Source organism: Zingiber officinale, chromosome 8A (assembly GCF_018446385.1).
Source record: "Zingiber officinale cultivar Zhangliang chromosome 8A, Zo_v1.1, whole genome shotgun sequence".
NCBI classification, from domain to species: Eukaryota; Viridiplantae; Streptophyta; class Magnoliopsida; order Zingiberales; family Zingiberaceae; genus Zingiber; species Zingiber officinale.
In genome coordinates, this window is record NC_056000.1 from 125,399,775 (window position 1) to 125,413,152 (window position 13,378).

The 13,378-nt window shown below is 44.9% G+C and overlaps 1 protein-coding gene across 1 annotated transcript; it reads right to left on the reverse strand.

Moving 5' to 3' along the window:
- Positions 1-350: 350 nt before the first annotated feature.
- On the reverse strand, positions 351-6,866 carry LOC122010137 (UTP:RNA uridylyltransferase 1-like). The gene is made up of 6 exons (XM_042566567.1): positions 5,592-6,866; positions 3,508-3,879; positions 2,216-2,439; positions 2,062-2,125; positions 991-1,187; positions 351-730 (listed from the first exon to the last, which is right to left on the reverse strand). Exons 1-6 carry the CDS (start codon positions 6,780-6,782, stop codon positions 493-495), a joined length of 2,286 nt encoding a protein of 761 aa, XP_042422501.1. The 5' UTR covers positions 6,783-6,866; the 3' UTR covers positions 351-492.
- Positions 6,867-13,378: the final 6,512 nt, after the last annotated feature.

Sequence of the window (13,378 nt, forward strand, 5' to 3'; positions counted from 1 at the left end):
GAAAAAGAATTTTTACCCTGTGACGATGGGAAAAAAAAATCATATGTGCTAAATAGGATATAAGAAATGAACAATAAAATGATGCTTCGCTTATAAAATTACACACATAATATATTAACTTTTAAGTACGTGAATCCCTCCAAGACTCTATCTTTATAATTAACTTTTATGATTTAACTTTTAGATAGTTGCTATTACTATTTTAAAATAAATTTGATCAACTTAAAGTAATTTTGATGAAGTTTAAATATTTTTAACGAAGTTAGTAACGAGTATTACACGACAATAATTTTACTATGGTATCAAGGCTCTTCTTCAACCTATAATAATTTTATTTTATCCTTTACCGCTAATCAACTCACCTAGGAAAATAAGTTACAAAAATAGGAACCATCCATAACATAGTGCAATCTATACACAAAGGAGCTGAAAGAACACTGCTTCTCAGAGAGGAATATACAAATTTAGCATTCCGTATTGATTAGCATTCATCTAGCTCCTGCTGGTCTGTCTCTGCGGGGATCCTGGTTCATAAGGTTGGAAAAGGGTGACGGTGGGAGTTGGGTCGTATTGCATTATGTCAGCAGCTCGCTCAAACTCTTCCCTTAGGATTTTGATGCTGTACTTGTCGACTACCCGACCAAGGTCGTGTGAGATGTTGAACGGGTCCTCGATGCATATTAGGTGACGGTCATTTCCAATTCGCCGCGTCCAATCCTTTTCTTGCTTACTGGAAGTTAAAACAAAATGGATAAGTTTGAATGAAGCGAGAAGTATAAACGAAAAGGATCTCGATCCCCTAACACGAACATACAACAATACTGCTGAATGGAGAATCAAGAAATGAAGAATGCTGTAGACAAGGAAAACTTCAAATTCGATCTGCGTTAGAAAGAACAATAAAAAGAAATACTAAGCTAGACATTTCCAGCCGAGGAGTCATTGCAAAAGCCTAAAGAACTAGTGTCGAGAAAATAAGAATGACATTACCTGATGATGCTCCCTGTGCGAATAGATATAACATCATTTGTATAATCATGATGATATGCCCAGTAATGGAAGAATGCCCATAGCAATCTTGCAATGCTTTCCTTGTTCCCAATGCCAAAGTCACGGAGCATTTCCATTTGATCGAAGAAGGTGCATTTGGTATTCTCCACAGTGACACTGTAAGTTGTATTCATTGCCTGTTAAGACTCAAAAGGGTGCAAGTTTAGTCATCTTCAACCACATGCTTACAACAACAATCAAAGTCGATCTTCAACCACACAACGTAACAAACATAAATATCAAGATTTTAGTGAAACAAAATTATGCAATAATTACATCCAAAAGACTTTAAGATCATGTTAACAATGATGATTTCTTAAATAATAAAAGATAACAAAATGATTTTTTTAAGTCGTATCTTGTACGCAGCCTTTGCTGGAGAGTGCTAATCTTATGAGAAAAAAAGGTTGTAGATGTAGTCCAGGGCAGCATAATCTTAACCTGATAACACAATTAACTCGAATAGGTTGGTTCTTTAAGGATTTCTCAAACAGTGTCCAACTAAAGTTAGAAAAACATATCTGGTGAATAAAGTATCAGTTGAGTAAAGAATTGACCCAAACTACTCAATCAGAAGCCAACATCAAGTAGATTAGATATTTCGTCACTCAATCTGATCAACTGATTTATTCCTCAAATATGAGGCACATCCAAAAATGCTTAGTAGTGTAAGAGCAGTTTTTAGAATTCTGAATTTCATATCAATTTGTATGCCCTGGAATCAAACAAGGAAGGTAACTAAAATACCAAAGATATATTTTGTATTGGTGAAATTCATAGAGAATCTACAGAGGTCGACTAACTGATGGAATCAAAAGAAGATAATAGCATGGTAAGGTGAAATTTCATTTTTTTCTCTTTCGGTAAATCATTTATTTCAAATTAAATCGGTCACTGCTCAGTAGTTATGATTTATAGGATATGAATTAACCCTTTTTGAAAGAGTATAAAAATATCTGAGGACCGTATATGCTAACACACACATACAAAGAGATCAAAATTGCTTCATACCTGCAAACAAGGAAGAATTGCAGGTCTTCGTAGTTGCAGAAAGTGGATGCACATTAGCACGTATCTGGAAATAAATCGCAGTCAATTATCTTCATCCTATATTCAGCCAGTAGATGCTATAAGCTTATAATTGTGTATCAGTAGTGTAACTCACGCGTAGCTAGAAAGTGTCCCTTGATACGTTTCATTGACACGACGAGATTTAGCCCAGTGTTTAACAATAAAAGCCAACTGTCGTAATCTTTCATCAATCTGTGCGTAATCTTTCAGGAGCTTGGTGTTAACAACTGCCAAAAGGTTATTGACACAAATATCACATGAAAGACCAGTAACTGGATCCATCAACTTCACTATAGGAACCCTAGCACGAGTTAGTGCCTGCAAAATTATGTAATTTTAAGAAAATTGTTATGGCAACGATCTATTCATATATCCTGTTTGAAAAACAAGCAAATAAGCCAATTCATTCGAGACAAATAAAACAACATAAGATAACAGAAGCTAAGCTATGATCTTCGAACAATAACACGATTAGTCGATGACTCCTTTGCATAACAAATCCAAATGTTTTTTTTTCACCCAAACCTACACCGCCATAGTTTTAAAATCCTCCAGAGGCATATTAATTAAATTGATATTTTGAGGATAAATAGAGATTTTTAGAATACAAAAGCATATATCTACTGTGACTATTTCTCATAGGATGATCACTGGGTATCCATGCAAGCATGCCTTTTTAGATGCCATACTACACAAACTAGGGTGCATATCATGCATGGATCTCAGCACCTAAATTTAAGTAACTGAAGAATTCTGTTAGCATATTTGATCTCCCCTTCTTTTCTTTTTATAATATTGTCTCCCTAAATTTTTAGTCAATGTCGCTAAACAGAATCTACCAACAATCCTTCATTCCCTCACTAGCTTCCTTGCTACAGCCTATATGACGTACAAGCAAGTAGCAGTACCAAAACTAGTAAAGGTGTTTCTTTCTTCCTCTTTCATCAGGTGAATTGGTTGAGGCTGCAATTTGTTATTGCTTTATTTGAAAGGACGAGTTGAATCATCTATAAACATTCTACTTAGGCCTGATGGAACTGTGCCATTCGATTCAGGTCAATCAGGATGTGAATCTCATAATCACAAATATAAGGGTTATAACCATCATAGGACCTCATTGACAATGCTCTCCAAAAGATGCAGTTTCAGAATATGATGATGTGATAGTTTTTTTTTTAAATAAATCACTGAAACTTGAGTACGGAGAACCGGATGTATGTAGGTGTCAAACACATCACATTATTAGATGGGAAGATGGCGTGCCAACAGAATATAGACTCACAGAGGTCTTGCTATGGCAAAAAAATCATTAACATGAGAAATATAATAAAAATAAATAACCATTCAAGGAAACAATGTCGTCCGATGAGAGTACATGCAGGTTACCTGGACATTTTGAAAATTACTGGACTCTAGAATTTCAGCCAACTTCAACACAATATCAGATTTGTTTAAGCCCCAATCATTGATTGCAAGGCAAACATCAATGTCACTTTTTGAGACACCAAAAGTGTTGGCACATGATCCATAAAGATGCAGCTTAGCATCTGGCCATTCTTTGTACACCAAATTCTCTAGAGACAAGAATAACTGTTTCTGTTTGGCCTTTTCTTCCTCTGTCGGTACCAGAGACTCAAAAATTGAAAGAAAACTTGGAGTCATTGAATCAATGTTGGGGCAACATTGAATTGCCCTTTTTTGAATCCTCATTCTCTGACTTGAGAAATGATTTCCTCTGTACAAGTCTAACCTTACATCCTGAAATAAAAAAAAAATCTAAAATGTGACGACAACTGAAGTACAGTCAAGATCAAAGGATAACTGCAATATGCTAAACTTAGGTTGAGAGAAGCATCAAAGCTCACACACCATATATGCATTTTGTGAATCTCAATAATTTTGTGAAATACATTAAGTTAATTGAATATTTTAAGTCAGTACAAATAAATGATGCATATCACCATCACAAGGTAACTGTGATGCAGCAATTTGGGACATAACAAATACAAGGAAAAGGCTCAATGTATGACTTAGCAACCAAAACTCTAAAATGCCAATACAAGCGGCATCATTGGAACTAGGTATATTTATATAGTAAGAATACCAAATTAGGAAACCTAAAATAGGCGTATAAGTATGCACTATTTGGCTTCTAAAAACGGTAAAAGGAAATTATTAAAATTCATATATTAATTATTCACTTAGTTTTCATGGATTGAACCTAAACATTCATAATCATAGGACAAAACTGATGGCTCAAAATGCATAGCAATATTTTTTTTAAAAAAATAATACTTCAGAACATTAGCTTATGTTAATATGTATTTTGTTGAATGGAGATCGAATTACATTTAACTGTTTCAAACTTAAAAAGATACTTAATTTTAAGTATTTCTATTTTATAATATAACTGTCCTCGAATACAAAATAATGATGTGAAATTTGATACATGATACAACAATGTAATGTAATAAGAAACTAGATTACAATTAAGCAATATCTTAATTGTGTACTTTGTGGAATCAACATGGTAATTTTAAGCATCAGTATATTATGATTGCATCATCCCATCTATGAGCTCCTCGCCATTCCTCAGTAGGATTTCAAACCTTACACACTTAGTAACAAATGTACACCATCATACGACAATGTAATGTAATAAGAAACTAGATAACAATAAAGCAATATCTAATTGTGTACTTTGTGGAATCAACATGGTAATATTAAGCATCAGTATATTATGATTGCATCATCCCATCTATGAGCTCTTCGCCATTCCTCAGTAGGATTTCAAACCTGACAGCCTTAGTAACAAATGCACACCATGACCAAGTTAGATAAATAAAAAGAAAATTCCTTTCTTGAAGGCGATGCCTGTATATCTTGTTTGCATTTAAAGCCTCTAGACAACTTAGGAAATGAAAAATTGCTCAAATAAAAAATTGTACAGAGTCATAGATGGTATGCAAAACTCGATCTTCTGTTGGTATTATAATCTGAAAGAGGTAAGAAATATGCATTTGCCTCAACATCATCTTATCAAACCATGCAAGGCCCATCTATTTTGGATCAGCTATATAGATTTTATCCCTCCAATGAATCCTATACAAAGCTATCACTAAGAATACTATAATCAATTAGGTGTCATCTTAGCCCACTCATAGCATACGAAGAAAACTGAAGCCTAGCTTTGCAACAAAATGGTTAAAACTCATGTTCACAGGGTTAGATACTTTAGGTAAAGATTGAAAAATATTTAAAGGACATGTAGCATTAGAAGATTAAAGATTTGAACTAACAATGAAGGAATGAGTAGAGGCTAATTGTCACAAGATACTCTACAGACATAATTAGATGCTATGAGAAACTGTCACAGTTAGTTAAAGAAGTTACTGTTTGTGATAGTATGAAAGCAATATGCAGAGTTTAAATTCATAATAAACCATGTACAAACAAATATTATGATTTACCTTCAAACTTGAAATGCTAGTAGGTGCCATCATCTTTTTTACTTCAGCAGACACCGATGATCCCTCTTCTCCTGGAGTTTTTCTTTCAGAGTAATTGTCCTCAATCTCCAGCTTTTGCATGCTAGTTAGTTCTTCAACAGTTCCATGCTCTGAATCCTGATCAAGTTCCTCAATATCCTTTTCTACATAATTAGGTGGAAAGCTACCAAAAGTAAGCTCGGAGAGTGCCTGATTCTGCTGCTTACTTCGCTCAAGGGAATGCATATAATCTTGAGAATTTCCAGATGATATAGTTCTCCTTTGAGCATCTGCTATGAGTGGATGAGATGCATGATCGTGGATTTCTGCCATATGAGCGTCAAAATGCTTGCCTCCCTGTTGCTGGTATGCCTGGTCCGTCTGCCTCCTTTGCCCCATCTTCATTGTAGGCCTCTGGAGCGTCGTACCCAAGCTGTAGTTCCTATGAGAAAACCCGTTTGATCTCTCTGCTTGCACATTCCCATGGTCTCTTGTCGCCCTGTCATCAATAACACTCCGGTTGGCTGATCCAGTACCGAGGTCAGTGGCGCCTCTGTCTTGTAACCTCTGGAACCCCGGTGGCGCACGCACGGAACTGCTACCATTTGGGCCCTGAAGAACCGATTTCCGCCTCGCTGCCTCCGTATGATCGGCAAAAATCGTATCACTCAGAAACTGACCATGATTTTGAGTAAAATCGTTTCTTTGAAGAGAACCAACAAGGGGTTGGACGCCTCCCGAAGAAAAACCTAATCTCTGTTGATCGAAAGGAAAGAACTGGCGGTTCCCGGAGCCCGCAGCAGCCCTAACATCCCCACCGTGCGGGCGAAGGAACCCCGGAGGAAAATTACCTGGAGGCAACAATAAAGCAGGGGTAGGGGAGAAAGGGAACTCGGATAGGTAGCCCGTCGGAGGAGGGCGAAGGGTCTCGTGGGGGTGGAACAGGTGGCTAGGCCCTAGGACTGCGACGGCGGGGTCGAAGTGTTGCTGGGGGGTAGAGACGGATGCTCGAGCGGGTTGAGGCGTCTTCTGGAGGAGATGGAGGAGGAAGGCACCATCCAAAAGGGACGGGACCGCGGCAGAGGTGGCAGGGTTACCTTGAGACCCAGTGGCCTTGTCGACGGAAGAGGAGGAGGAGGAGGATAAGGCAGCGCCGTCGCGGCCGTCGGCCATCCGCCTTCCGCGCTCGGTCGGCGGCGGGAGAAGTAAGGCTTGGAGAGAGGAGAATAGATCTCGAATCCGGGTATAGATCACGCTTTCTTTTTTTTATTTAAAGGAAAAATAAAAATAATTCGCTTTATTGTTTTTTCAAGGCGATTTATTATTATTATTTTTTCCTTTTTACTTAAATATTTTATTGATTTATTTTGTATTTTTTAATTCGGTGTAAACTGGAAAAAAAAAATATGGGAAAACTGGAAAAAAAAATATGGGAAAATTTGCATGCAGTCCCATTGGTAAATCTAACTTTGCATGCAGTCCCTACTTCCCAAATTTTTTATTTTCACTCCCTAGTCAAACATATTTACCTAATTACCCATTGATCCGGTAGTAAGAGCGGGCCCCCCCTTTTCTTGCAAAGTCAACGCCAAGTGAAAGTCACCGGAACAGCCGCCCATCCGAGGAGAGTGTGGTCCGACCGGACGGATGACCGTAGACGGCCGGCCCGACCGGACTGCCGGCCGGCCGATGGTATCGAATACCCGGATGGGTCTGGCCGGCTCGCACTTATGGTTGGAGGACACCCTGTCAAATCGGGGTTCCGACGCTCAGTTAAAAAGGTCACGGACCGAGCTGACCTTTTGACCGGCCACAGTCATAAAGCGCCCCTGTTTATTAGTCTCCACAAAGCGCAGGTAAACCACTGCGTATGTCCGGTCGGATGTTGAGGGAGCTGTCCGCTCGGACGACAAGTTTGGAGCAAGGAAAAAGACCCGAGGATTTCTCCTCTGACAACCGGTAGGTTTCACGTGTGTGTCATGCTCCAAATCTTGTGACAGGGGATTCTGCTGTCCCATGCTTTGACTGTAGCGATATGGGTCAGGTAAGTTTTTCTGACAGCCACATACCTAGGAAAGGACAGGTAAGCTTTCTGACAGCCGCATACCTAGGAAAGGACAGAAGACACGTATGCACCTAGATACGCGTGCCCAGACCCTTCATAGCTCTATATAAAGAACCTCAGGTTTCGCCGGGGAGGTACGTATTCTGAGATTTTGGAAGCCACTTTGTTCATCGTAGCTTACCTGACTTGAGCGTCGGAGGGCCGTCGCCGGGACACCCCTCCCGGCTCGGTTTTGCTGCAGGTTCACCGGAGCACTCGAGGATCCAGCAGGGAGCGCCGCATCCCCAGCGTTCGTTGACTCTTGGTTCGAACAGGATCAATTTGGCGCCGTCTGTGGGAACGCTCCTGCATTCGAACAAGAACAATGGACGAGGCTGGACGACAACACACGGTGGCGCTTTCAACAGAAGAACTCGACGCTCTGGTCGAGATGAGGGCCGCCAAACTTGTGGAGCAAAAACAGAAAGCCGCGGCCGAGCGGCCGGAGCAACAAGCAACATCTGCGTCAGGTGGCCGAGCGGGAGCACCTCAGGCCACCGTCGCGTTCCACCGGGCCTTATTTCGCACCCCTGAAGCCATACCAGCCCGAAGAGATAGAGGATCTTCTTCAGATGAAATGCCAAGGCGGGATGACAGGAAGGGGAAAGCTCCCCGAGCGGACTCCTCCCCCGAGCGGATCAATCGCCAATTTTCGGAGGCTATTCTACAAGACCCTCTGCCCAAGCACTACGTGGCTCCGACGATCGGCGAGTACAATGGAACAACAGACCCGGATGATCATCTGGGTAAGTTCGATAACACAGCTACGCTCCATCAGTATACAGATGGAGTAAAGTGCCGAGTCTTTCTTACGACCCTCTCGGGATCGGCTCAACGGTGGTTTCGGAGGTTGCCGGACGGATCCATCACTAGCTTCAAGGACTTCCGAACGGCCTTCCTCCACCATTTCGCCAGCAGTCGGCGTTATCGGAAGACAAGTGTCAGCTTGTTCGCCATCAAGCAAGAGCCAAGAGAATCGCTTCGTGCTTACATCCAGCGATTCAACCAAGTGGCGATGGATATTCCAACGGCCACATCAGAGACCATGATGAATGCCTTCACACAAGGCCTGGTGGATGGCGACTTCTTCCGATCGCTCATCCGAAAGCCGCCCCGAGATTATGATCACATGCTGCATCGGGCCAACGAATACATAAACGTGGAAGAAGCACAAGCCGCTCAGAAAATGGAAACTCCAACCGAGCGTGCACCTGTTCATGCCGAGCGGAAACAGCACGCCGTTCAACAGCCACCCAAAGGACCGAGAGCCGAAGCAATTCGATCCCCCCACGCCAGATCGCACGTACAAGAAGTGGCTGCCGCTCGGCCCAAGCCAAAGAAGAGGTGGACCCCTATGTTCTGCACCTTCCACCAGACGGATACGCACAACACGAGGGATTGTCGAAGTCTTCCCTTCGTGGTCAATCCCGTTCCCAGGAAAGCCGAACGACGGTCTCCTCCCATCGACAGGAGACAAAGGACCCATGAAGCCGACCGGACCCGCACCGAAAGGCGACATCAACAGACACCCGATCGGCACCGATCTCCGAGACAGGAGAATCGCCGGGCGTCCAGAGAACGGTCGCGACCGTCCGCTCGGGAAGAGGAGAACAGGAGCAATACTTCCCGGGGCGAGATCAACGTTATTGCTGGAGGACCGACCGGAGGAGACTCCAACCGAGCCAGAAAGGCGGGCGTTCGGCAGCTACAGATCCACGCAGTTGGCTGTAGCCAAGAGCGGGCAAGTGGACCGGAAATCACTTTCGGTCCCGGAGACTTGGAAGGAGTAGAAGTGCCCCACGACGACGCTCTGCTCATTAAAGCGGTAATAGCAAATTATACTATTCACCGCATATTTGTTGACACAGGGAGCTCGGTAAACATCATATTCAAGAAGGCGTTCGATCAGCTGCAAATTGATCGTGCCGAGCTGCTGCCCATGACGACCCCGCTCTACGGGTTTACGGGCAACGAAGTTCAGCCGGTCGGACAGATCCGGCTGGCTACCTCGCTGGGAGAGGAGCCGCTCAGGAGGACCAGGACAATAAACTTCGTGGTGGTCGACTCTCCTTCGTCCTACAACGTCATTCTGGGACGACCGGCGCTCGGCGAATTCCGAGCGGTTGTCTCAACCTTCCACCAGAAGATAAAGTTCCCCGTGGAGGACAAAGTAGGAGAAGTACGTGGAGATCAGCTAGCAGCTCGGCGGTGCTATATAGAGATGGTCCGAGCAGAAGCTTGTTCCGCTCGGAAGGCGCCCCGAATCGAGGTACACGCCATAGCCGAGAAATCTCCTGCTTTAATTTACGATGAAAAGGAGGAAGTTCAGATCCATCCGACCCGATCGGAGGCCACGACTTTTATCGCTTCTGATCTGGAGGAGGAGCAGAAGGAGGAGCTGATCCAATGCCTCCAACGAAATCATGATGTTTTCGTCTGGTCGACACATGAGTTGCCCGGAATTTCGCCGAGCCTAGCGCAGCATGAGTTGCATGTCCGACCGGACGCTCGGCCAGTGAAGCAAAGAAAAAGGGACTTCAGCGCCGAGCAGAATGCCATCATCCGGGCGGAAGTAGAAAAACTTCTGGAGGCCGGCCACATACGCGAGGTGCAGTTCCCGAGCTGGCTGGCCAACGTGGTATTGGTCTCCAAGCCGGGCGGCAAGTGGAGAGTTTGCATTGACTTTCGGGATTTGAACAAAGCATGCCCCAAAGATTTTTATCCCTTGCCCCGGATAGATCAGCTGGTGGACTCTACGGCCGGTTGTGAATTGATTTGCATGCTCGACGCATACCAAGGTTATCATCAGGTGCCGCTCGCCCGTGAAGATCAAGAAAAGGTTAGCTTTGTGACTGCCGACGGCACGTATTGTTACAATGTGATGCCGTTCGGATTGAAGAATGCTGGGGCCACCTATCAACGCTTGATGAACAAAGTGTTCAGGGAGCAGATCGGGCGGAATCTGGAAGTTATGTGGACGACATTCTTATTAAATCCGTCCGAGCGGCCAATCTCTTCAAGGACATGGAAGAAACCTTCCGAACGCTACGCAAATATGGAATCAAGCTAAATCCTCAGAAGTGTCTGTTCGGAGCCAAAGGAGGGCGTTTCTTGGGGTACATAGTGACCGAGCGGGGAATCGAAGCAAATCCCAGCAAGGTGAAGGCTCTGCAAGACATGCCGCCCCCAAGAAATACAAGAGAAGTGCAAAGGTTGACCGGTCGGATAACTGCTTTGTCCAGATTCATCTCCAAAATCGCCGACCGGAGCCTTCCATTCTTCAAGATTCTGCGCAAGGCTACTAAGTTCCAGTGGGATGAAGAATGTGATCGAGCGTTCGGAGAATTGAAGACATATCTTAATTCTCTGCCAGTGTTAGCCAAGCCGATCGGAGGTGAGTCACTTTATATTTATTTGTCGTCAACTGAGCATGCTGTAGGCTCAGCACTTGTGAGGGCAAGTGGCGAAGAGCAGCCGGTGTATTTTCTAAGTCACATTTTAAAAGATGCTGAATCTCGTTACACCGGGCTCGAGAAGTTGGCATTTGCTTTGGTTCTAGCCGCTCGGCGCCTTCGACCGTATTTCTTGGCTCACACCATCATTGTCCGGACGAAGAGTCCACTCGGAAGAGTACTGTTAAATCCAGAAGCGTCCGGACGGCTCATCAAGTGGACGACAGAATTAAGTGAATTTGACATCCAGTATCAGCCCCGCTCGGCGATCAAAGCCCAATCCTTGGCTGATTTTGTGACCGAAGTGCAAGAGCCGGAAGCTATGTGGAGAATATATGTGGATGGGTCCTCCACTCGGCTCGGAAGTGGGATTGGAATATTGCTGCTCTCACCTCAAGAAGAGAAGATGCACCTATCCGTCCGGCTGGATTACAAAGCTACCAACAAGGAAGCAGAATATGAGGCCCTCATAGCTGGATTGCAGGCAGCCCCGCATGTGGGTGCCGGTCGGGTGACTCTCTATTCGGATTCACAGTTGGCCGCTCAGCAACTTTCTGGTACCTTTGAAATTAACAGCGCTCGGCTTAAGCTCTATGCTGAAGCCTTTGAAAAACTCAAAGCCACTTTCCGAGAGGTCCTTATTCAAAAAATTCCCCAAACGGAGAACCAGGCAGCGGATGACTTGGCCAAGCTAGCAAGTTCTATAGTGCTGGTCACCATTCAACAACCTATTGAAAAAGTACTGCTGGTAGCGCACGTCGACCGGATGGAATGCCTTACGTTTCCCAGCGACTGGAGGACACCCATCATAGAGTTCCTTCGCTCGGGAGTCACACCGGCCGATCGGGATGAAGCCCAGCTGCTCAGGAGGAGGGCCGGTCGGTTCACACTTATCGGCGATCAGCTCTACAAGAAGGCTTTCTCTCGCCCATTGTTGAAATGTGTGAGCTCGGAAGATTCGGCTTACATCCTCCAGGAGGTACATCAAGGATCGTGCGGAGGACATCCGGGCGGACGATCACTAGCCAAGAAGATTTTGCTAGCTGGATACTTTTGGCCGACCTTACAAATTGACTCCGCTCGGACAGTATCTACGTGCCTTTCATGCCAGAAGTATCACAACTTCTCTCACCGACCGGCAGAGGAGATGAAAGCATCAACCGTTTCATGTCCGTTCGATCAATGGGGAATGGATATTGTGGGTCCATTTCCAATGGCGACCGGGCAGAGGAAATTTTTGCTGGTAGCGGTCGATTATTTCTCCAAATGGGTAGAAGCCGAGCCACTAGCCAGGATCACCGAACAGATGGTCAAAAAATTCATATGGCAACACATCATCTGTAGGTTCGGTATCCCTCGCCGATTGGTTTCCGACAATGGGCGGCAATTCACAGGGAAGGTGCTGGAAGATTGGTGCAAAAGCTACGGCATCGAGCAACACTTCACCCCCAAAGCAACGGCCAAGCCGAAGTAGCCAATCGGGAAATTCTCCGTATTCTGCGCGCTCGGCTCGACCGCGTGGGAGGAAGTTGGCCGGATGAAGTGCCGGGTGTTTTATGGGCCATCCGGACGACTCCTAAGGAAGGAACGGGCGTTACACCTTTTCATCTGGTGTACGGCGGTGAAGCGGTCATTCCAGTTGAAGTCGGCGTAGAGTCCGTCCGGGTCCAGTGTTATGATGAAGTCAACGCCGAGCGGAGGAATATGGAGCTGGATATGGTTGACGAAGAGCGTGCCAAAGCATCCGTTCGGCTGATGGCGTACCGTCAACGGATGAAGCAAAACTACAACCGGCGCGTCATTCCCCGATCATTCCAGGTCGGCGACCTTGTCTGGAAGAAAGTCAAGCCGGTAGGCGACGTCGGCAAGCTTGAAGCTCCGTGGGCGGGTCCCTTCAAAATCATCGAAAAGCTCCGCTCGGGCGCGTATTATTTGGAAGATGAGGACGGTCGGCAGCTAGATAGGCCGTGGAGCGCAAACCACCTCCAGCCTTACCGGGCGGGGTGAAAGGTGTGCCTATGTAAATCATCCTGTGTACGTCTTTCGACTGAATACTTGAAATGCAGAAATGAAAAGTCAAAAGAACGAATATAAGGCATCGTCATCAAGGAAAGAAGGCCCCGCGCCGCTCGGCCGGAGGTAGAAGGGTCGAACCGAGCGAGCGAGTATCGAAGGCCCCGTACCGTCTGGACGGAGGGAAATTAGCCGAGCCA

Bases quoted from the DNA above. Each gene is read 5' to 3' on its own strand.
- LOC122010137 (XM_042566567.1), bottom strand. From the start codon at position 6,782: ATGGCCGACGGCCGCGACGGCGCTGCCTTATCCTCCTCCTCCTCCTCT. The intron at 2,440-3,507 runs GTAACCTGCATG...ATAATTTTGCAG, and splicing joins GTAATTTTCAAAATGTCCAG to GCACTAACTCGTGCTAGGGT. The intron at 2,126-2,215 runs GTGAGTTACACT...ATTTATTTCCAG, and splicing joins GGGACACTTTCTAGCTACGC to ATACGTGCTAATGTGCATCC.